The 22,586-nt window shown below is 43.5% G+C and overlaps 1 protein-coding gene across 1 annotated transcript in view; it reads left to right on the top strand.

Annotated features, from left to right (window-relative positions):
• The window catches only part of RBL2 (RB transcriptional corepressor like 2), a 172,251-nt gene that overhangs the window by 139,558 nt on the left and 10,107 nt on the right, over positions 1–22,586 (top strand). Inside the window, exons 14-21 of the mRNA XM_082270915.1 lie at positions 1,625–1,742; positions 4,578–4,814; positions 8,719–8,957; positions 9,336–9,512; positions 9,640–9,711; positions 13,258–13,345; positions 17,154–17,359; positions 17,691–17,858. Of these exons, the coding sequence (XP_082127041.1) occupies positions 1,625–1,742; positions 4,578–4,814; positions 8,719–8,957; positions 9,336–9,512; positions 9,640–9,711; positions 13,258–13,345; positions 17,154–17,359; positions 17,691–17,858 (1,305 nt within the window). The remainder of the gene's footprint in view (positions 1–1,624; positions 1,743–4,577; positions 4,815–8,718; positions 8,958–9,335; positions 9,513–9,639; positions 9,712–13,257; positions 13,346–17,153; positions 17,360–17,690; positions 17,859–22,586) is intronic.

Genomic DNA, 22,586 nt, shown 5'->3' with positions numbered 1-22,586 from the left:
ATAACTATTGGTTTAAGTAGGTTGGGAATTTCTCAGCTCCTACGCTGAGAATAGCTAGTTCAAGACTAAGTTTCAAGATAATACAGTTATTTTAGGGATTTATCTAAACCCTGCTCTCCAAAAACTGCAAAGATGTAAACAGGACCAAATCATGTGTGTAAAGGTATCCGCTTGGCCGCATCCCCGCTAACAGGCATTGACCGATGCCGCTGTGAATTTGGCTACCATTTAGGCAGTCATATACCATCTGAGATAGTTTTTTTTGGAGACATTTCCCAGTAGTTTATGCATTTAGAATATATATCCAGGATCCTCTTTTTGTTTACATCTACAGACTGATTGATCAGATTTGGTAATTTAGTTCAGCGGTCTGTGGACCACTGATGGTCCACGAATAAACTTTGGTAGTCCCCAGGGGTTCTGCCCCAAATCAACATTGTGTCAAATGTATACCACTGAGCGCTAACAGTTAAAGTGGTGTTCCAGCCTCCCCCTCCAAAAATTAAAAGTCAGCAGCTACACATACTGTAGCTGCTGACTTTTAATATTAGGACACTTACCTGTCCTGAGTCCAGCGATGTCGGCACCGCAGCCAAAGTTTCCATCGGGCTATCGGGTGCTGCTGCCGCCATTGCCGGTAAGGGAGCCTGGCTGTGAAGGCTTGCGGCTTCACAGGCGGGTCTCTACTGCGCATGCTCGAAGCGCGCTGCGCATTCGGATTGGCTCGTGGCGGGGGAAGGAGGAGGGGGACAGCGCCGATACCTGATGCCTCCTCTGTAGTTCTGGCTCCTGGTAACTCAGAGGGAGGTGGCGGGACTAGTGCAGAGAGTGGGAGGTATAGAAGGAAGGGGCTTCCAATGGCAACGCTGATCACAGACTGTGGGAGCACAGGGCTCAAGCACATGGCTGGATAAGAAGGTAAGATCCAATAAAGAGTCTGTGCAAGACAGGAGTGTGATGCAGAGTGTGTTGGGTTCAGAAGAGGGGGGCAGAGAGATGAAGCGTTATCTTTAAGGCAGCAGTGTGTTTCAGGGGGATGGTGGCAGAGAGCCAGAGCATTGTGTGTTTGAGCCATGTAAAATTCATTTTTGTGGTCTGCGGGATTCTAAATTATGAGGTTAGTGGTCCATGAGGTCCGAAAGTTGGCGACCACTGATTTAGGGTATGTGTACAGATGTTGCATTTGGTTCAGCTATTATCCTCTGCAATTTTCTTAGATTCTCTATATTTATATTTTATTTTTAAGCCCACAAAAGTACATGGTAAAACATCATGGTGCTGTACTTTTTTTTTTTTTTTTTTTACCCTAATCCGGTTTAACTCCTGTCCCTTGTGTCCCATTGCATTCATTTGTACTTCGTAATAGTGAATATTTTGAAAGATGACCCAGAATGAAGTCAGCATCCTTTATTGTTTTATCCTTGCAGTTTTCCAAATTAAAGGGGGAAGCCTGTTATCCCCAGCATTTTTACTGCAATAGACTTACCCTTGTGTGTGTGTTTTTTTTTTTTTTTTTTTTTTACAGCAAGAATCACACCCCAAGATATTCCATAGAAAGAGAGTGATTAGGGTTTTATGTTTGTGTACATCTTTGTCTCAATTAACTGTGAATAAAATGTTACAGGTCATGCAGCCACACCACTTTGAACAGTCATCTGGTAACAACATAGCCAGTTCCTCAGCGCCTCTTACTCCAAGAAGAGTCAATGAGATCCGTGCAGATGCATCTGGCCTAGGAAGAAGTAAGTTATTTCACTTATCCATGGCACACAAGTTTGTTTTTTATGTAAACATGCCAGCAGTTTCTCATGTCTCATGCATGATTGTAAAGTATTAAGTGTACAGATGCTCTATTAATTTTAGGCATTGGAATTTTAAAGCATAGATAAGAAAGTATCCCTCGGTTGCCTACTACAAGAACATTTAGTAACAAATACTTCTACACCAAATTCTTTTAAAACAATAATTGACATATAGCAACCCATCATCCTTTATTATTCTGACATTAAGGGTGTAAATAAGGTTCAAGAGGGCAGTAACATGAAGCTAAGATAAAGAGCACAGAGATATGACCACACACTAGCAGGAAAAAACATCAAAACTAACCTAAAGCCTTGCCAGGACACAATAGAACAGCAGGGGAGATCGCTGTACTAATGTCATATAGTTAGTACAGCAGCTCCTCCTGAGCTGTCAGTTTTTTTGTCCAGCCCTTCTGGGTTAAATGAAAAAAAAATACTGGTGTACTAGGCTTTAGAACTTTTTTTTACCAAAAAAAAAAAATGATTGATGCCTGAACCAGACTTCAAGCAGAGTTAGTGATTCAGTGAACAGTAAGTGAATTCAAAAATGCTTGGGACAAATCTAAATCTATTCTCGGATAAAAGGGGTAAAAACCAAGGGGCAGACTCAATGGTCTCACTTGGTCTTTTTCTGCTATCATTCTTCTATGTTACACACTAATAAACTAATATTAATTGTTAAAAATACTGAGAAAGTAGTTCATGCACTCCAGTTTTATAAAATGTCCATCATTCACTTTAATAAACTTATTCAAAGCAACATTACTATAAAACTGGATTCTTCCAAATTGTATGTCCATAGAACCTATGATTTACTTATGGCCTTAGGCCTGATTCACACTTGTGCGGCTATGCGAGCCGCATATTACACAGGCACATTTAAATAGACTGCCGTGACTCCTGAAAATGCAGGGAAAAGGTGGCTGCTCCATTTTTTTAACTCGCAGCACACACGGAAACCGCAATTGCAGTGTAGTTACCAGTGCGGGAAGTGGCTGCTTCAATTTCCAGTGCTTGTTGCTGCCATTAGGATCAAAGGCACCTGCACGCATCTCATGCATTTTTATGTGCGGTTGTTTGCGGCTGCAGGACCAGGTACGGACCCGCACAGTGAACTAAGCCTTAAGGGGAAAAAGGCAAGAGGGGGGGGGGGGGCGGGTGATTTGGGACTTTAAATGAGATATCTGGTCTAAGCCACTAAGCCATAAAGTATCTCCATCCCTGGAAGTCAGACGACCAAGAGAAAAGGGGGTTGAGACTTTAAATGAGGCAATGGTATGCAGCTGATAAAAAGTATAACAGTAGTGTTTATTTGATGATCTGATAAAAACAAGAAGACCATAACATTTACAGCAAAAAAATGTACATGTTGGAAAAATATAAGCCAGTTGTATATAAATACATGACAGCAGATGAATAAATACATCATTCCAAAAATGGCACCATATCATAATTAATAAAAACAAAATACATCATGTGGTATTGATAGAGCTGCATCACGGGCACTCGACGCGTTTCATGCATTAAACGCACTTCCTCAGGAGTAGAGGCAGGACAAGGGTCTACAAAAAAAGTGTATGCATGAGTATCTATAAAAATCATTCCAAAAAAGCTCAGGAAAAACCTGCAAGTATATGATGACTTACAAATATGCTCAGAGATGGAATGGTAATAAGGGTAGCAGGTGGTTGAGAGATATGATGTCAAACCTGGGAGCTGAGGGAGCATGGCCAGCGGGAGTACAAAGCACAATCGAGGTATGGACCCGCAGAGTGAACTAAGCCTTAAGGTGAAAAAGGGGTGCAGTGGAATTGAAGCTATTCTATGGTAGTTAATACTTTTTCACAAGTGAAATGGGTCCCTGCTTTCTTATACCATAGAAAAACAGACAAAAATCACAGGTATGGCATTAAGGATATTGCTTTAAAATATACAGCAATGTAACTGCTATCAAACAATATATACAAAGATCTTGGGAAAGTGCTGAATAGCTTACAACATTACAGACTCTTGTGCATCTCCCCAGTTTCACCTTTAAGCAGTTACACTTTGTTTGACTAATCCCCTCCTGCCAGTCTTTTACTCTCTAGTCCCTGATCAAGCGGGATATGGACTATTTGTCCCTGGCTGGCACTGCTTGGTTGTTTGGCTCATTTCTACTAAGCCTTCACATGCTCTACACACTCTCCTTTAACCCTCTGGAGTGTTCCAGAGTACACAACTAAGTGTAAGGATTGTATCTGCCATGCTTGATTTTTACAAATGTCATCGTAAGTAAAACTTCTTAGAGAAGAGGATGCATAGAACCAGTTGCATGGATTGAGGAAGCTTGCTAAAGCCAGAAATAAGGTAAGTAATACACATCATTAATATTTTCTACATTATTTATAACATATTTCAATGCGTAATAATATCTACAAAGTATAGAAGACACACCAAAAGGAAAAGGCATAGAGCACAGAGATCACTTGAAGGCAGGTAATGGTACATGTGAGGGACAACAGAAATATCCATCAAAACGTCTGCAAATTAATAAAACACATTGGTAAAAGGAAAAAAAAAAGAGCTTGACTTAGCATATCCAGTGGTTCAGAAGAGGACGGTATAAGAAATGTCTAGTGCAAAAAAACAGCTTGGTTGGTAGAAAATTACAACAATGCCATGTTGTAACCGAGAACTGTGGGATCCTGGAATTAAGGATAACTGTATATAAGCTATTATTTTTATTGTGAACTGACCAGTCATAACTCTTTGTATTTTACTTTTTACCTTTAGACCCCTCTTCTTCACCCTCATTATGTGAACGATACAACTCACCGGTTGCTGGCACAGCTCGAAGGCGACTCTTTGTAGACTCAGAGAGCCCTTCTGATGGAGGAAGCCCAGCACAAGCTTCTCCACACTCTTCTGGTGAAACAACAACCCCACCAGTTCCTGGGCAGACACTAGTAACAATGGCTACTGCTACAGTTACAGCAAACAACGGGCAGACGGTTACCATCCCTGTGCAAGGTGAGTTCACAGCTATCAATGTATACCAGACAAAGTAGTGATAAAGGTGCCTTTTTTTTTTTTTAAGATACCATTTGATATTCAACAGACAGATCACAAGACAAAAGAAGGCTATAAAAGACTTATAAATATTCAAAAAATACATAAAAACATGATTCGAGTGGTATTCAATTTTAAATTTTAAAACTTGCCGACAGGGTCTCTTCTGTCATGAAAATCCTATCAGTCTCTTCTGTCATAAGTGCATCCCCTGCTTGTCAGCTGTTATACAGTGGGGAAAATAATTCTTTAATCCCCCTGCAGATTTTGTAGGTTTTCCTATTTACAAAGAAATGAAGGGTCTACTTTTATCGTAGGTGTACTTTAAATAATAGAGACAGAATATCAACCAAAAAAACACATAAACAAATGCTATAAATTAGGTTGCAGTTCAGTGAGTAAAAGAAGTATTTGATCCCCAAGCAAAACATGACTTAATACTTGGTAGAGAAACCCTTGATGGCAAGCATAGAGGTAAGACGTTTCTTGTAGTTGGTTATCAGGTTTGCACACATCTCAGGAGGGATTTTGGTCCACTCTTCTTTACAGATCTTCTCTAAATCATTAAGGTTTCTTGGCTGTTGCTTGAAAACTCGAAGTTTCAGCTCCCTCCATAAATTTTCTATAGGATTAAGGTCTGAAGAGTGACTAGGCCACTCCATGACTTTAATGTGCCTCTTCTTGAGCCACTACTATGTTTGCCTTGGCGGTATGTTTTGGGTCATTGTCATGCCGGAAGACCCTTCTATGACCCATTTTCAGTGATATGGCTGAGGAAGAAGGTTCTCATCCAAGATTTTACAATACATGGCCCAGTCCATTGGCCCCTCAATGTGGCAAATTCAGCCTGTACTGAAAGCATCATGTTTCCACCTCCTTTCTTGACTGTAGGGGTGGTGCTCTTAGCGTCCATAGTCAGCATTTTTCTTCCAATTCAAAACAAGGTGCACATGCCCACACACCATAAAACCTAGGGATGACGCCTAAAGATTGTCAGGACTTTATTAAATTGATTTGATTGGTGTGTGTGTATTTTTCACTTATAGGGAAGGGTGCATTCAGAGCATTCCTCTCAGTCAGATTAACTCTGTCTGCACTGCAGCTATAAGTAGGAGTATATTGAGGAGGTATCAGAATTCCCTGCCTGAAATTCCTCCCTCTTCTAAGGCAATTTTGAAAACGCTCCCTATTGTTCCTATTCTTCCTGGACCCAAAATTTGTCCTATGCTGCAGTGTAACTAATCACTCCTATCCCTGATCTAGGAGATAAGTAATTAAACCAAACTGATCAAAAAAACCCTCTCAAACAAAAATATCCCCATGTTAAAGTGATCGTGCGCCAAAACCTATGCTATTAAACCAAAATACCCTTCATGTTTTGCTCAAAAATAGAGCTTCATCCGGGGTGCAACAAATAAATCATAAGTGCTTAAAGAATAAGTGTGCTATAAACACCATATGGTACATGGCAAATGGCACATGCCAAAGAGCTCAATTTTGGTCTCATCTGACACAGCACTTTCTCCAAATCCTTCTCTGAATCATTTACATGTTCATTGGCATGACTGTACATATATGCCTTCTTGAGTTGGGGATTCGCTGTGTTTGGAGTAATAAAAATGCTGATTATCACCCTAAGAACACCATCGCTATAGTCAAGCACGGAGGTGGAAACATTATGCTTTAGGGCTGTTTCTCTGCTAAAGGTAAAGACCGACTTTGCTGCATTGAGGAGCCAATGGATGGGGCTATGTATTGTAAAATCTTGGATGAGAAGCTTCTTCCCTCAGCCAGAACACTAAAGATGGGTCATGGATGGGTTTTTAAGCATGACAATGACCCAAAACATACTGCCAAGGCACCAAAGGAGTGGCTAAAGAAGAAGCACATTAAGATCAAGGAGTGGCCTAGTCAGTCTCCAGACCTTAATCCTATTGAAAATTTATGGAGGGAGCTGAAACTTCGAGTTGCCAAAGGACAGCCGAGAAACCCTAAGGATTAAGAGAAGATCTGTAAAGAAAAGTGGACCAAAATCCCTCCTGAGATGTGTGCAAACCTGGTAAAAAACTACAAGAAACGTCTTACTTCTGTGCTTGCCAACAAGGGTTTCTCCACCAAGTACTAAGTCATGTTTTGCTTGAGGATCAAATACTTATTTTACTCACTGAACTGCAACTCAATTTATAACATTTGTATCTGCAGGGGATCAAATAATTATTTTTACCACTGTATACACTTAGTTGCACATGTAAAGTTCATCATATATTTCCAGCGAAGATGGAAGCACCTGGGACCAGCAGGATTGCCAACAGGGCAACGCTGGAGGGAACTGTTTGACAGGTACAGAATGTCTGTCACAATGTGCTAAAATGTGGTGCATACTAGCACATTATGGCATAAACCACCCAAGGACTCATCAAAAAAAAAAAAATGGAGTTGGAGGGCCGGTTCACATTTGTGCGAGTGCGGCGATCGCATGTAATTCGAAACGCACTGCTTCTTCATTACATGCGATCGGATGTGCGGATGCGAATTCAGCCATACACTTTGTATGGCTTAATTCGCACTGCACCCGCACCAAACACGCACAGGACCCTTTTTTCCAGCCGCATCAGTGTGAACCACTGTGTGATCCGATCCTGTGCGAACTGTCAGATCGCACTGCGATATGCGATCAAACTGGGGGTGTCGTTAACATTTAATTGACACCCCCTGCGTATCGCATATGGCAGTGTGAACTGCCAGAGGTGCGTTTGCGATGCGGGGACAGGCTGCGAATTCGCAGCCTTCCTGCATCGCACAAGTGTGAACCGGGACTAATACTGCTTTAAGGTAGGCAAATTAGTCATAGGGGTCTATTTAAAAATGTTTTCATGCAAAAGGCAAACAACTTTCATCCAATGTTTGCACATTTTTCACAACTGAAAACAAAAAAAAGTGTGAAAGTTTTTTTAAATCTTTTGTAAAAAGTTTTATATATAGACTAGTGGAACTATTGTCAGAATGACCAAGGCATGCTGGCACTTCCAAATTTGGTGACAGATGCATTCCTTAATGTAGAGCAGTGTTTCCCAACCTTTTTTCAGTTACGGCACCCTTTAAAAATGATGGACAGTCTTGAAGCACCCCATTCTAAAATGTAAAAAACTATTCTAATGGTTTTACATAATGCAGCAACATCCACACGTAGGACACCCAACATGAGGGGTGATTTATTCTTCCAAAGCAAATACACTTTTGCAAACTGGTACTGACTAGTATTCCGGTGTTTCTCTTCTCCCTTAGTTTTTCTTCATCACTCAGCTTATGTGACCCCAATGCTGATGGAGAAGGGGAGGGGGGGGGGGCAAAGGATCCTATGCAGGCAACCAACATCCTCCTTATCAACTGATAATGCCATTGGTCATTAGGATACCAGCAGCTAGACGGTTGTGAGGTTGCACAATGAAAACCTGTGGCTTTGTGTAACTAAAAGGAAGGCTTTATCCATACGCTTGCTTGTATACAATTTTTGGGCAATGGTTAGGCATTTTGCCAAGGCACCCCTGGGGAAACATCAATGCACCCCAGGGTGTGGGCACCCTGGTTGAAAAAGGCTGCTGTAGAGAACGGCAAGATTTCATCAGAGTGCATTAGTACCTAGCCCTGCTGTAAACAGCTGCTGGCCATAAACATAGGAAAGGGGTTCAAATTCAATGTTTTTAATGAAGAATAAACTGTAAAAGGCATTTTTAATGTTCTGCTAATGTATTTGTGCAACACATTCATCAGCATCTGCGAGGTTAATTTCAAAGAAGATCAGTCAGGAATGGGCTTGTATGATTCCATTCTTAAAATGTTGTCTCTTTTTTTTTTTTCGTTTTAGGTATTGCAAATGAAAATGGAGGGATCACATTTTTTCCAGTGCAAGTTAATGTGAGTGGACAAACTCACAATGTGACTAGTGCCATACAGCCACTCACAGCCCAGACCCTTGCTGGCTCATTAACTACTCAGCAGATGCAGGTTGCAGGACAAGTAACCATCCCGCAGGTCTCTCCAGGACAGCAAAGTCTCTGCAGCAAAATGAAGAAGGCAGGATCTTTGTCTCTCTTTTGTAGAAGGGTGAGTACAGTAGAGACAATGTCCAAAATGTTTGGTGACTTCTAGGGTTTTTGACATTGTCAGTGACCTGTTTGCTCAGTCAGCTCAGACTGTTTCAAAGTGATCAGATGGAATCTCTAGCAGTGATGCGTGTTCCCCCTGCTGAGCTGTATCACCCTAGTATAGATGTACAGCATATATAGGGATTAGCGATCATTCCCACATTACTCTGTCATTTACAGTGTAAATCAACCACGAGGTCCAAGTAGTTAAGCCATTTCACCTATGAGTTGTGTCACATGAAAGGCTCTGTGTGTCCTAGGACCTTTGTATGCTGCATTTTGTGTATTTCTCTTTGCCGCCTTAATAAAAACTTTATATGCCCTTTTTTAAAATAAGGTTTACCACTTGGCCAGTGTTCGTCTTCGTGATCTCTGCCACAAGTTGGAGATTTCTAATGATCTTCGTAAAAAGATCTGGACTTGCTTTGAGTTTTCTCTTGTCCATCATCCCACTTTGATGACAGACCGACATCTGGACCAGCTTTTGATGTGTGCAATCTATATGATGGCCAAGGTGAAACTTACAGATTATTTATTGTTTTGTGGGGCTTAAAGCATACCAACTTTTTGGACAAAGAGATAATGATGTAAGTTATTTAAAAAAACTGGCAATGTATTTCATTACCTCTTTTACTTATCAGGTGACAAGAGAAGATACATCTTTCCACAACATTATGAGATGTTATCGTACCCAGCCCCATGCACAGAGTCATGTAAGTCAAGCAACTCCTTACCTTAAAGCACTTTGTGACCTACACATAATTTCCCTCAACATGGATAATTTCTTTTTAGAGATTACACTTATTTCTAGACAGACTGTCAACATCAAAAGGAATGTATTTTGTTTTGTATACATTTTCTTTTTCTTTGTTAACCAGAACTAAAAAATTCAGTTGTACAATATATATATATATATATATATATATATATATATATATATATATATATATACCTATATGTGGCTATATATCTATAGCTCTCTCTCTCTCTGCTGTCTGCCCCCTCAAAATAACTCAATGCACAGCCATTAATGTCTAAACCGCTGGCAACAAAAGGGAGTACACTCCTAAGTGAAAATGTCTTAATTGGGCCTCATTTTCTCTCCGCGGTGTCATGTGACTCATTAGTGATACAAGTTCTCAGGTGTGAATGGGAAGCAGGTGTGTTAAATTTTGAGTTATCGCTCTCACTCTCTCATACTGGTCACTGGAAGTTCAACATGGCACCTCATGGCAAAGAACTCTGAGGATCTGAAAAAAAAAGAATTTTTTGCTCTACATAAAGATGGCCTAGGCTATAAGAAGATTACCAAGACCCTGAAACTGAGCTGCAGCAAGGTGGGCAAGACCATAAAGCGATTTAACAGGACAGGTTCCACCCATAACAGGCCTCGCCATGGTCGACCAAAGAAGTTAAGTGCACGTGCTCAGCGTCATATCCAGAGGTCGTCTTTGGGAAAAAGACATATGAGTGCTGCCGACATTACTGCAGAGGTTGAAGGGGTGAGGGGGGGGTCAGCCTGTCAGTGCTCAGACCATACGCCACACACTGCATCAAATTGGTCTGCATGGCTGTCGTCCCAGAAGGAAGCCTCTTCTAAAGATGATGCACAAGAAAGCCCGAAAACAGTTTGCTGAAGACAAGCAGACTAAGGACATGGATTACTGGAACCATCTCCTGCGGTCTGATGAGACCAAGATAAACTTATTTGCTTCACATGGTGTCAAGTGTGTATGGCGGCAACCAGGTGGGGAGTACAAAGACAAGTGTGTCTTGCCTACAGTCAAGCATGGTGTTGGGAGTGTCATGGTCTGGGGCTGCATGAGTGCTGCCGGCACTGGGGAACTACAGTTCATTGAGGGAACCATGAATGCCAGCATGTACTGAAGCAGAGCATGATCCCCTCACTTCGGAGACTGGGCCGCAGGGCAGTATTCCAAAATGATACTGACCCCAAACACACCTCCAAGACGACCACTGCCTTGCTAAAGAAGCCGAGGGTAAAGGTAATGGACTGGCCAAGCATGTCTCCAGACCTAAACCCTATTGAGCATCTGTGGGGCATCCTCAAATGGAAGGTGGAGGAGCACAAGGTTTCTAACATCTACAAGCTCCGAATTGTCATCATTGAGGAGTGGAAGAGGACTCCAGTGGCAATCTGTGAAGCTCTGGTGAACTCCATGCCCAGGAGGGCTAAGGCAGTGCTGGAAAATAATGGTGGCCACACAAAATATTTACACTTTGGGCCCAATTTGGACATTTTCACTTAAGGGTGTACTCACTTTTGTTGCCAGCGGTTTGGGCGTTAATGGCTGTGTGTTGAGTTATTTTCAGGGGACAGCAAATTTACACTGTTATACAAGCCAGAACATGGTGTTATCTTCTCCTCTCCCTTCTTTCCTTCTGTCACAGTCACTCCCTCCGTAGCTTCAGTTCAGACTCCCCCTTTCTGAGCTAGAGCTTTTCAATCTGGAGGGATTGCAAGTTTTGAAAGATTCCGGTTCTGACTCACAGGGGGTGTGTTGGAGCGTTGTTAACATGCACAGTGCAGTAGTATGGGAACAGTGGGGGACATATTTTTTTTATGACTGGATTGCTTTACCACCTAAGCAAATGGTGTGACTCTAGCCACTTAGGCCTTGTTTGGATGGGCTTTAGCTTGAATATAACAGTTCATTAAGCTTTTTTATCCCTTTCCCTGCCAGAGCCATTTTTTTGCTATATATATTTGCTTAACTTTTTTTTTTTTTTTTACATCACAATGTTGGTCCCGGGCCCGAAGATGGGCAAGCAGAACCCGGAATGCATGGTGGGGGCACAGCTTGTCCGTTTTACAACCCCCAACTGTCACGACCTGACAGTGGAAGGGTTAAAGCATTTTCACTACATTTCACAAACTTTGAGCAGCATTGTTGAAGTCTGTGAAAAATTCTTCAGGCCTAGTCTGGGAATGTTGAACACAGTTTGTATTAGGACTGCCTGTCCGTCACTTTAAATAATCTTCTAGCAGGCTTTTAAAAAGGTTTACTTAGTGCTGTAGCATATGGATGTCCATTAGAAGCTTTCTTTTTTTTTTCCCCAAGCATAACATGTTTGTTGACTATCCAGTATAAAATACAGTTAGAGATGTACATCAGAATTGGGGAGTCTCCATAAAAGGTATGTAGCACCCTCCTAAGTAGGTGCTAGTTAGAGAGTATAGTTTTTTTTCTGTGAGTTAGGTCTGCTCAGTGTGCTCAGTATGTGATTCATTGAGTCTAGAGGAGTGTTTCACACTGGTTCAATAGGGAGGCATGTTGGACAGTGAGAGGAAACCTGACCAATGGATACATAGGCTTTGATACAGTCCTGGTGTTTGGTAGAGACAGGTTGTCTCGGTGCATTCTGGGTTACTGTATAAAAGCCAGGATCACATTTTGATTTTGTAACAATTAATCGTGCAGCTCTAGCAGCTCCGTACTATGTGGCACTACAGTAAATTCCCTCCAATGACTAGACACGCCAGCATAAATTATCATTGGATGAAGAGAATTTAGCGATGCATGATAGGGTCATGTACCATCTGTGTTGTATTTTTTGAGAATATTCACACACCTAGAGTATCTAAGATTATTTTGAATGGAACTCACCCATTGGGTATCTGTAAATGTTCCATGCAAGTTAATTTACCATTTTGCTAATGAAGAAGTCTTCTTGATTATCCTTAGATTTGAAGAGTATAGTAATGTGTACAGTATAACAGTATAGTAATGCCTCTGGAGGGGTATTTGTCTGAGGTCGAGTACTTCCATTCTTTTCTTGGGTACTGTGAGCTTAGGTATAGGATTGCTTCAAAAATTTGAGGACAATTGGGCAAATAGAGAGTTCCCTGGTATTTGGAAGTCCCACCTCTAATATGGTCTGCATGGCAATTGCGATAGGTTACCTTTGCTGAAGATAAATCCCAGAAATATGGCTTGCCTTGTAATCCATCTTTCCTTTTAAGTGGCCAAAATTAGAGGATGTTTGGAGATCTGTTCTGCATTGAGCTTAATGGGAAACCCCCCAGGAGCAGATTTTACCTGAGCACAGCAAGATATACTCAAGGCTGCAGGCAATATTTTTTTCAGCTTAGGAAATATTAAATCAGCAAAAATTAAAATTGAATTGGAAAATGACAAAGGTAACGATATATATTGAAAGTACGGCTTTCCTTCAAAAAATTAAAGCCATTAGGATATTGCTTCCTATTGCTATGTTGTATTTTCTAAATTGTTCAGGTTTACAGAAGTGTCCTAATAAAAGCAAGGAGAAGGCGACAATCTGGTGGTAGTGACCATTCACCTTCAGAGAACAACAGAGAGCTTGGTAAGATGAACTTCTCGTTGTATGTATGCGAATGTCCAGAACTCCTTTTTTAAACATTTCTTTACAAGTTTTCCTAATATAGTGACAACAAAAAGTTTGTGACTTCCCCACGATTTCCCCAAATGTGGGAAACAAATCTATTTAATGTTGGATAATGGCTGACTGCATGCCAGCTTTCCCTTAAAGAGGAAGTAAACCCTCCTCTACAACTTGTACCTATAGGTAAGCCTATGATAAGGCTTACCTATAGGTACTGTAAATATCTCCTAAACATGTACCGTTTAGGAGATATTTACCTTACATGCAGCCAGTGACGTCACTGGCGCATGCGCTCTGAAGGAACGGCCGCTCGTGTCGTTTCTTCAGAGTCCCGTGCCGTGACTGTCGGCTCTCGCGCGCGTGCGTGGGAGTGACGTCACCGCGGCTCCGGCCAATCAGATGGCCGGATGCCGCGATCCCGGAAGATGGGCGACTGGACATGTCGCCCGTCATAGAGGTGAGTGAGCGGCACGGCGGGGGCTCGTTCTAAGGTAAGTATTGCATAATGAGCTAGTATGCGATTCATACTAGCTCATTATGGCTTTCTCTTGCAGGGTGAAAAAAAAAAAATGCACGGGTTTACAACCTCTTTAAGGAGTCCCTGTCAGCAACTTAAAAAAATGACCATAAAAACATTGACGAATTCAGCATTTTAAATTCTTATTTACAGTATTTTTTCCCCATAAGCAATGTTTTATTCACTTTCATTGTACCTTTTGAACTTGCTAAGGAATTTGACCAAGCACAGCTGCAGCTTCTGCTCTCTCCTGCTATGGCATAGTTCTCTTGTCTTCTTAGAGTGTCTAATTGCTGTTTGTGCTGGTCCTGATCCTCTGCCTCCACAGGGATGCCGAACACAATTTCATTGTGGGCTGCATCAACAGTATGGTTGCCTTCAAATGGGGGTTGTATCTGTAAGACTATGTCTCTACTCTTTTATTATTCAGGAGTGCATTACGTACATGGTGCAGAGTTCAGGAGTACGCTACGTACAGGATGCAGAGTTCAGGAGTACGCTGCGTACAGGGTGCAGAGTTCAGGAGTACACTGCATACAGGGTGCAGTGTTCAGGAGTACGCTGCGTACAGGGTGCAGTGTTCAGGAGTACGCTGCGTACAGGGTGCAGAGTTCAGGAGTATGCTGCGTACAGGGTGCAGAGTTCAGGAGTACGCTGCGTACAGGGTGCAGAGTTCAGGAGTACGCTGCGTACAGGGTGCAGAGTTCAGGAGTACGCTGCGTACAGGGTGCAGAGTTCAGGAGTACGCTGCGTACAGGGTGCAGAGTTCAGGAGTACGCTGCGTACTATCCATGTATTTGGCTCTGTTATACCTCCCTGTGTAGGCGGTGCCGCCTTGTGAGGAAACTGTTATATACGGAAAACCTCAAAAGCAAAGCTGTGACAGTGGGGAGCGGGAGCGAATGGTGAGAGGCGGAGGTGGTGGAATGGAGTTCTGTCATGACATGGCTGTAAAGTAGGGTGTGAGGACCCCCATGACAAGGCTTGGTGGGTCTTATTCAACCCGTGGGACTTGCTTTTGACATATGTGCTCTACACTCACCTTACTAAATAGCATTTTATGTTGTTGTTGTGGAAGGAGCGAAGGGTAATACTATGGAGTGGCAGCTCAGTCTACTAGGGCAGCTGACATCACATCCAAGATAGTGGTGCCCAGCAGCAGTCCCAGGGCTTTTTGATTTCTGCACAATGAACATTTTAACAGATAAATAACATGCTGTTTTCTGATGTCCCCATCATTCTCATGTATCACTCTGTAAATTACAGGAAAAGAGGGTTATTTTTGTACTCCTTTGTTATCCTCTAAATGCTATTGTTCCTCCTGGGTTTCTTCTTCCTTTAAACTAAGAAACCAATGCCTGGAATGAGGTTTTAGCTCATGGACAGGGAGAAGCCAACCTTCTAAGGGCAGGGATTGTACCCCACAATTTCCTGAGTCCCCCAAGAAAAGAAAATTACATTGAGTACGGAAATACCCTTACAAAGAAGATGTACACCGCTCCCAGGTGATTACTTGCTTACTGCCTTATAGTCCCACTGCTGTGTGAAGGTGCTGGGCGACTAGCACATGATAACACAAAAGCACCAGTTCGGAACGCTGCACTCTATGCTTTATTGTGGATAGATGGATAAAACACCACATAGCAAGGGACAGAGCAATTATATGAATATGCTCTTGTAGAGTGTGAAATGTGTTACCAATTGCTTTGTTCCCTGCCATGTGATGTTTTTATCTGCCTGTCTACAATAAAGCTGAAGAAGAGTGTAGCATTCCATACTGGTGCTTTTGTGTTCTACAGAAGTCTCCTATTTGTGAAAATTGAATGCTGTGTACCTGAGAGTTTTAAGCTCTTTTTCTTTGATTTTAGTATTTTAATATTGCTTTTAATTAAATAATTTAGTTTACTGTATTGCCAACTTAAAAAAATAAATAATAGCTACTTTATGGGATTCCCATTTTAACATGTATTTAGCAGTTTCTCAGCCTGCCAGGTCTAGTGAGTAGCTCTGAACAAGGAAATAATGCTTTGTTCGCATAAATGCTAACTCTAGAGCAGGGCTTAACAAATTTGCCTGAAATTTAAGAGTCAGCCAAAAAAGTTAGGAGCCAGTTTTTTTTTTCGCACATGCCGAATGGCCAGCTTCTGTCAGGCCGGCTGCCATACACACAGACCCAATGGCGGACAGTTTTTAATGAATCGGCTGATGTTGCCCAGCATTCGACCCGTGTGTTCTTTGTTTACTTCTTCTGAGAGATAGTAAAGGAACACTCCAACCACCATGACCACTTCAGTACGGCTGGCTGGAAATGCTGGTGGAGAGTGTGAGAAGCAATGCTGGAGGAAGCATGCAGAGCCGATGCTTCCTGTATCTCTCCTCTCACAGGCGGAGTGCATTTGATATTACTCCGCCTGTGACAGGACAGAGCCGGAACTATACAGGAAGCATCGGCTCTGTTCTGACACAGCTGACAGACACCGTTCTGTTGTCAGACATCCCAAGTCTCCTGCGAGGTGCGGGAGTATCCCACATGCAGACGCGGCACTTGCGGGTATCAGGGAGCCACAAGCTGCATGCGGGAGACTCCCGCACCTCGCAGGTGATTTGGGATGTCTGGCCACAAGACACCTGCCGCAGTGTAACCCAGGCCGCTAATTCTAGTTGCCAATGCGAACTGGCGCCTGGGGTTTGTCGGGCCCTGCTCTAGAGGAAAACGAATGTCTGTTTTATTTTTTTCTTCAATTTTACAAGGTCTTCCAAAAGAAATATCCTTCAGCTGTGAGATCTTTTCCATGTGTTTGCCCAAAGCTATGCCTACCTCTGGATCACTCTGTTGTTCTATATTGTATTGTATGCTGTACCTTTCTGACTAGGCAGTGTAATGCCTTAAGCTGGCCATACAATGTTGTTTTTTTTTTTTTTTATTCAGCCAGTTGGCTTAAATAAGAAAAAAAAAATAATGGAATCTTCCATCCATTAGTCCCCCTTTCCCCTGCCACGGCATTGTAGTCTGACAGCTGCACTTGCCGCTGATCAAGAAATATCTTGCAACATGTACCTTCAACAGATGTCAATCAAACAACTGTTTTTTCTGATGAGCAGGGATGAACCACACACTGATCAAAATTCGACTGGTCCCTGTTTAACCAGCAGCATTTCGATCAGTGTATGGCCAGCTTTAGAAATCTATATGCAGATAGCAGTCTCATTGTATCCGATTGTTACTTTTTGTTGTGCCATATTCTTTTGCAGGAAGCAGAGAGCCCAGTCCAGTAATGCGATCCAGTAGCACTTTACCTGTACCCCAGCCGAACAGTGCCCCACCAACACCCACAAGACTAACTGGAGCCAACAGTGACATGGAAGAGGAAGAGAGAGGAGACCTCGTTCAGTTTTACAATAACATTTACATTGAAAAAATGAAAAACTTTGCAATGAAATACACGCAGCCAAATGCGGTAAATGTGCTTTGTCTTCCAAAATGTGTTAATCTGTATAAATTCTCAAGGGAAAAAAAATGTACCTTTGGTCAGGTGTGTTAAATATAAATATAAAGCCAGTGCTGTACTTACAACCACTATGAAAGATGTGCTTCTCATACACAGAAACACAGAAGAGTGAGTGTCCTTTTACCTAGTAAATGGGATTGCAGGAAAAGTGCAGGGAAAGTGCAGGGAAGTTGCTTTCCACTGAATGGGTTTTTGAGTAATGTCTTATACACATCTGTGACTGCTCTTTCTCTGTCAAAAATAAGAAAAGCTCCTTTTAATTATTACCTCTTGTTTACAGAATGAATCAACACCTCTTTCTCCCTATCCATCCATGCGGATCCTGTCCCCGCGACGTGTGCAGCTGTCTCACAGTTACCCCCTCTACATTTCTCCTCACAGTGAAGAAAACATCAGCTCATCACCTCGGGAAAAGATATGCTACTACTTCAACTTAAGTCCAGCTAAGGTGAGCATGAGATCAATAAACATTTCGTTTTATAGATTTTTTGCTGGGCCAAATACAGAGGTAACATAGTTAGTCTGGCTGAAAAAAAAGACACCGGTCCATCCGGTTCAACCCACAGAGAAAACAAAAACGCGCACCTTTTGAAAAATTTCATATACCCACAATTGATCCAGAGGAATGCAAAAAAGCCTGTAAATAAATCAAGATCCAATTTGCCCCAGTGGGGGGGGATTCCTTCCTGATCCCGCAAGAGGCAATCGGATAGTCCCTGGATCAATTTCACCTATAAATATTAGTATCCAGTTGTGTTTTGTACATTTAGGAAAGAATCGTTCGTAAATTTTTCTACTGAGCTGGCCAAAACAAGCTCTTTTCCTCAAGGCGTAAAGAGTGCCCCCTAGCACTTCCAGTTTGTAACCTCGCCATTTAACCTATCTGTACCTCCAATGTTGTACCTCCAATGTAAACTCTTTCCCAGACTCAAACTCTTCAATCCAGGGGCACCCAACCTTTAGCTTCTGAATGAAAGTTCTGTGGCTGATGGTAGCTGTTTTGGGCAGTGCCATTTGTCCAGTTGTCCAGTTCTACTGCATAGTACATTTGGAGAGCTTCCCCAGGGAGACGGTCTCTCCTTAATAAAGATCGGTTTCTAAATTAATCATGTTGAATTGAGGCTGTAGGTGATGTAATCTAGGTATGGGAGTTCTTGTTTGATGCCTTCTTTGAGTGAGTCTGTCAGCCACTTTTATCTTCGTCTGGGATCCCAGCTGACACCATTTGACAGTTGTAGTGGCAGTCTCTGGTTCTGTTGTTTTTTGTCAGCGTTAGTGTATTAGTGTTTTATTGCTGTATCCCCCATAGTCTCTGAATTCCTCTGTCAATCAATAAACAAGAAAAATGGGATTTCTCTTTTGTTCATACACACACAGATCCATATCTTCTTGACCGATGGGTTTATGCTGCTCTCCATAGGTGTAGGACACTAGGCAGAAAAAAAATTTGACCACGCCTTTAGGGCAGTCCCAGGGGGTATACTCTCACTTCCTGCTATAGGACTTCAGTTTTTTTCAGCTTAGTCAGGAGTAAGGACCTAGTTCCTTGCTGGGATCTCTGGTCCTAGCATTTTTTTCCTTTTTTAAACTAATTTTTTCTTTTTATTATTTTCTGTTCCTGTGAGAACTACAATCACATCTGTTCCTGTGAGAACTACAATCAACTGCCAGACTGGGCGACGGACTGGATATCCTAGATCCTTACGGTCTTCTCAGTCTGGCCAGCGAGCGCGACCCAACCTTAGCTCCGCGTTGGGTTGGCCGCGTCATTGCCCCACTGGACAGGGGCTGGACTGCGAGTTAAATGTCTCATGAGGACGCATAGCCCTGGTCACGATCCTAGCCATGACCTGAATCGTAGCGTACCTCTGGCCCGCAGCACCCCCATGCCAAGATGGTGGGTGGTCTGTCTGGACTGGTGCCCACCTGGTCCCATGGTACGGTAAGTAGTGTCCCCCCGCCCCTCTGGTGGCCCCTCCCTGGTCCCGAGTGCCCTTCCTTCCCACTTTATGCTCCCCCTCAATATCGGGGCTCCTTCCCACTTTATGCTCCCCCTCAATATCGGGGTCCCTCTGCGGACCACCCCCCATTCACCCATACCTAGCCCCCCCCCAGGGTTGGTCCTGGTGGTGGTCCCTAGCGGGGGGCCCCCCTTGCTTTCCAACTGTACCTGGTGGTCCTTGGAGGGTCCCAGGAGCCGCGTGCAGCTGCCATTTTGTTGTTGATGGCTGCTGTATCTACCGGCAGCCATGTTTGTGTAGTCCGTTGGCCATTTTCTTGTAGTTTACCGTTGCTATCAATTGGCGGTCATGTTTTTGGAGTCTATTGGGAGGTGATTCTGTGGTGGGCCTCTAGTAGCAGTTCTATGAACTTCCTCTTCCTCTCTGATCGCCACACGGCGTGCAGCCTGACACTCTGCAACTGCATCTGTGAAGGAGGTGGTGGGTCCCTGCGGGGGTTATTTGGCTCTATCTTGCTGCTATAGCGATTTTGGTGCACTGGTACTTTTAGTACCGCTGGTGCAGCGGTAGGTTGGTATTTTTTTTCCCCCAGCAGTTTTACACTTTTTACAGGCGGTTCCAGGTTAACCCATAGAGTCCCTGGAGCACGTGTCACCACCTGACCCCCTCTCTGAGGCGGCGGGACCTGCGGGGTCAGTGTCCGCCTTGTCTGCTATGATGGCCGTCCTGCAGTCACTGATGTCTAAAGTAGATTTGGCCCTACAAAATAGGATGAGTAAAAAGCGTCCTCCGCCTTCAGCTGCATTGTCTGCCTCCTCACATTCTGAGGTGGATTTGGCCTCCGCTGATGGGAGTCACACTACTGAGTCTGTAGCCATGCTCTGATAGTAAGGATGATTCCTCTTCCACTACAGTCGTGCATGAAAAGAAGCAGGTGAATGCATTGTATCAGTGTAGGAAACTTTAAAATTGGAGGATGCAACTACTACTGCATTGGCTGCGATGGTGCAGTTTGGTACCTGCAAAACCTTCAAGGCAGCAAAGGTATTCCCCTTTCCTGCCTATTTCGACAACATTGTCGTAAGTCAGTGAGGTTCCCTCAAACACAGTAAGCGCTTTGCTAGAAGGTATCCGTTTGAAAAATCCCTGCTAAAGAAACAGCTGTGGTGGACTCTCAGGTTTCCAGGTTGAATAAAGCCACCCTCCTTCCGGTTGAAGACTCTCTGTTCTTTAAGGACCCCTTTGACAAGAGAGCTGAATATTGGGTACAATACCTTATTACCATGGCTGGTTCAATTCTGCAGCCAGTGTTTGCCATATCCTTGGTTTCACAGACATTAACGGAATGGGCTAAGCTCCTGTGCCAGGATTTGGAAGGTGGACAACCTTCTCCTGACCTGGTGGAGCTGGCGGACCAGTTGGTCCAGGGGTTGTAGTATATCTGTGATACCTCTCTGGATGCGGCCCCCTTAGCCTGCAGGGTGTGCATGACAGCGATGTTTCTGCTCCGCATGATATGGCTGAAATACTGGTCTGCGGACCAGGCTTCCAAGAAGGTATTTACTAATCCCCCTTTGTAGGAGACCGCTTGTTCGGTGCTTCCATGGAGGAGATCATTAAGGGTCTTACAGGAGGTAAGAGTACTCTGCTTCCGCAGTCTGCCAGGAGTAAAGAGATTCGTCGCCAGCGTGGTCCTTTCTTCTCGGCCCATAGGTGGTCCTTTCGTCCTTTAGGATCTAGGGACCAGGGATCAAAATCCAGGTTCCAAAAAGCGGGTTCCAAGAGGTAAGTCAAGAGCAGGCACCTCCAGGACCACAGGCAAGCTCACCTCTGCCTGAAGGGGTGGCCTCACCCATATTTGGGGTGGGGGGAAGTCTTCGCTTCTTTCTGGATCTATGGACCTCCCTTCGCTTCTTTCCGGATCTGTGGACCTCCTGGATTCAAAAAAAATTTGTCCACGAGTTGATTCGGTCCGGGTACAAGATGGAGTTTTGGTCCTTGCCTCCGGCAACATTCTTTCCTTCCAATCTGCGTTTGTCCCCAGATTATCTACAAGGTCTTCTTGGGGCGGTACAGGATCTGCTTTCACAGGAGGTCATTGTACTGGTTCTGGAATCGGAAAACTTTCAGGGGTTTTATTCAAACCTGTTTACTTTTCCCAGAAAGGAAGGCTGGGTCTGTCCCATTCTGGATCTCAAGGCTTCGAACCACTTTGTGCGGGTTCAGAAATTTTTAATGAAATCATTCGCACGGTGGTGGCATCCTTTCATCAAGAGGATTTCCTAGCCTCTATTGATATCAAAGACGCTTACCTTCATATCCCAATATATGTCGGGCATCAGCATTTCCTTCGCTTTGCCGTGGGCAAGGAGCATTATCAATTCATGGGATTCCCCTTTTGTCTCGCCTCGGCTCCTCGGGTGTTTATAGAAGTGTTGGCCCCAGTGTTGGCTTTACTGAGGCAGAAGGGGATTGTGGTGCTGGGGTACCTGGACGATTTTCTTCTGCGAGCAGAGTCTCCGAATGCCCTGAAAGACAATCTGGACATTTCGGTGCGCACTTTGCAAGAGTTCAGATAGAAACTGAATTTTCAAAAATCTGTTCTGGTTCAGTCCACAAAAGTGGACTATCTGGGCCTGACCCTGAACAGGACCTTAGCTTGGGTGTTTCTTACGGAGGTGAAACTCAAGAAGTTGCAGGATGCGACACGGCTCCTGCTGTCCAACTGGTGATCATCCCTCAGGACTTGCATGCAAGTGCTGGGCCTGATGGTCTCCACCTTCGAGGCGGTTCCATTTGTTCAGTTCCATACCAGGTCTCTACAGAAGGAGATCCTTGTCAAATGGAACAAAAAAATCCACAGGCTCTAGACAACCTGAAACAAACAAAAATAAAATTCCCAGTTCAATTTGCAAACCAGTTTGCTTACCAACCAAATTAACCTGTCTAACAGTTTGCGTCAAAACAGGGGTTTAGTAGCACACATTTGCAAACGCATGTGTAAGCTGCAGGGCCACTCCACGGCTCCCTGTATTACCTGCAGTCCTAACTCTAGTGAATTTATGAGAGTCTTCACAGTGGAAGCGCATGCAAGCTAATGGATAGATGGGGGGCAGGGGAGCCTGGAGGTGGCCCATCCTTCCTGAAAGGTAATTGGGGCCATAATGGAAGCTCAGCCAATGGTATTACAGCAAAGGCATCCAGTATGTCCACTC

Source organism: Pelophylax lessonae (genome assembly GCF_965119305.1).
Source record: "Pelophylax lessonae genome assembly, chromosome: 10".
NCBI lineage: Eukaryota > Metazoa > Chordata > Amphibia > Anura > Ranidae > Pelophylax > Pelophylax lessonae.
This window is presented reverse-complemented; position numbering and strand designations above follow the sequence as displayed.